This window comes from Aplysia californica, unplaced genomic scaffold (genome assembly GCF_000002075.1).
Source record: "Aplysia californica isolate F4 #8 unplaced genomic scaffold, AplCal3.0 scaffold00311, whole genome shotgun sequence".
In the NCBI taxonomy this organism is placed as follows: Eukaryota; Metazoa; Mollusca; class Gastropoda; order Aplysiida; family Aplysiidae; genus Aplysia; species Aplysia californica.
The window spans coordinates 164670-166880 of record NW_004797581.1 but is presented as its reverse complement, the minus strand read 5'-3'; the positions used below and the strand labels follow the sequence as shown (position 1 = coordinate 166880).

At 36.2% G+C, this 2211-nt stretch overlaps 1 protein-coding gene across 1 annotated transcript in view; it reads left to right on the top strand.

The window, feature by feature from the left end:
* The window catches only part of LOC101854179, a gene marked incomplete in the record, with an annotated part of 56825 nt that extends 56047 nt beyond the window's left edge, over positions 1 to 778 (top strand). Inside the window, 1 exon segment of the mRNA XM_035970708.1 lies at positions 158 to 778. Within this exon segment, the coding sequence (XP_035826601.1) occupies positions 158 to 238 (81 nt within the window).
* Positions 779 to 2211: the final 1433 nt, after the last annotated feature.

Below are 2211 nucleotides of genomic sequence, written 5' to 3'. Positions count from 1 at the left end.
GGGGGGGAGGAAAGGGGGGAGCAGCACTAATTTTTAAAAACGTTTTAAGACAATTGTGAAGACGAAAGAACACCCAAAACTGTTTAATGTTTATTTTACTATTTTTTATTTGGAAGTTGAAATAATGCGTTTCCTGTTCGTTCTATTTTTTCCTCAGGAATCAACCCAAGTCACGAAAATCGAATACATCGCTCACATTCCTCTGTATCTCAGCTTTGAAAAGGAGCATAAAAAATGAGCTCACTCACCGCTCCTTGCTCTGCCTAGTTTGGATGTAGCATCGTATTTTTCATTGCAAACTTTGAGAAAGAACTATTGACCTCGTGAAAAGATGCACAAATCTTCAACATACACATCTGTCTGAAAGATAAGACATCATAATTTATTTACTTCACCCCCTTCGGCCTCGCTGTCAACTGAGAGCAAACACAAGGTCAAGACCTCATCAAAACTTCAGAATTGCCAATGCTTTCACGAGCAAAAGCAAGCTAAGACAAAACTGTGTCTCGGTATTATTATTAAGAATCGCAGCATCAAGACCAAGTAAACTGAACCAAGCATGTGTTCTGAGCACTCTCAAGTATACGGCGCTGAGCGCAAGCAAGGCAAGTACTGCGTACGTATTCATTTCAAGAGAAAAGGCTCGACAGCCTTCTGACGAGATGTTTAAAGTTACATGACAAAGCAAGGTTATCTAAAGTATTTTCCTAGCTCAACCAACGCTGACTCAAGTCGATAGAACACCTTCGCCGCTTGGATAGAAGTTGATAGAATACCCCCCCCCAATAAATAAATAAATAAATAAATACTCGTATCGTATAACTATAACATAGAATTCCAATTCCAACCATTATTTCATCAATTGTATTCAAAGTGCTTGCGTTAATCCGATACCAGATAATACAAAAACAATTCCAATTACCAATTGTATGGAAAAAACGTTGTCCCCCTTTAAAAGAAGTTTCATCCACTATTATCATATTATTATATGAACTCTCCTTGAAGGCCCCAGAAGTACGAGTAGGAATAATCTTGTGAGTTCGGAAATAGATAAGGAGATGTTACTAATTCATTGTATAAACTCGTTGTCATTAACATGATTGTACCTTTATTTGTTTTGTACTGATTCATTATACAAATGATGAAGCAGCAGACATATATGTACATACTAGATACACGGATTATTGAAGATATCGTTGATTGCGTTAATGATATTCAACGATAATCTAAGCAACCTATAAAGTACATTGTCATGAATTAATTGTGTGAGCTGCCTTGTCTGTATATTTTCAAAGCGATTGCGAATATTTTTTTCACCTTGAGAACAAGCTGTGCCAAAAAACAATATTATAATGTAGGAAAATGATTCGTTGTGGGAGGGGTGTGTGTGTGGTTTTTTGTGTGTGACTGGTTTATTGTGAATAGTGTTTGCGGGAGCGTATGTAACAAATAGTATTGAACATGATTCAACCTTTACTCAAGCGTTCTGTGATACAACTGTAACATAATATTCTTACTTATAATAAATCTCATACATGCGATCTATTTACAGGGATTTGAACGTTGCGATGTGATCTTTTTGTAAAGTACATCATTATGAAATAATGCGTGTTCTATTGTAGATATAGTGTACCATGATTCTGATAGTTTGTTTTTGTTTGTTTCATTTTCACCTACTGGTTCCTGGTCATAATTCATTTTTTTACGCCAAGTTCCATGCTAGAGGTTGAGACTAATATCACGAGGTTATACTTCTGGTAGAACTTTACTCTCGCCCCAACATTTGAATATCGTCCCACACCTGCTCTCATTTTCTCATAATCTTTGAGCACTCTAAACGCTCATTTTTTTTTTTGGTATTCATTCTTCCGAAAGTTGTGAACTGGACGTTGATATAAAATTCTTCTAGTGCTGTTAGAAGGAGTTTTCCTAAATACTTGCTTCTTTGCTTGATAGCTTTCTTCACAGTTTTATGAGTATATTTGGAGATTTCCCTTGCAGAATACAAAGCAGCTGGATAATCCTACTTCGGAGTATATTATAGTAAGCAAGGAATCATACGAGATAGCAAAAGTTGGTTCTATACTTTAAAATTCTGCTACACATCCAGAAGTACTTGTGTATCTATGTGTACCAACGAAAACCTTAGGGCATTACTGCCCATTAGTCAAATGAAAAGTTTGCTGTGTAACTTTGGCCGTTATAATGGTG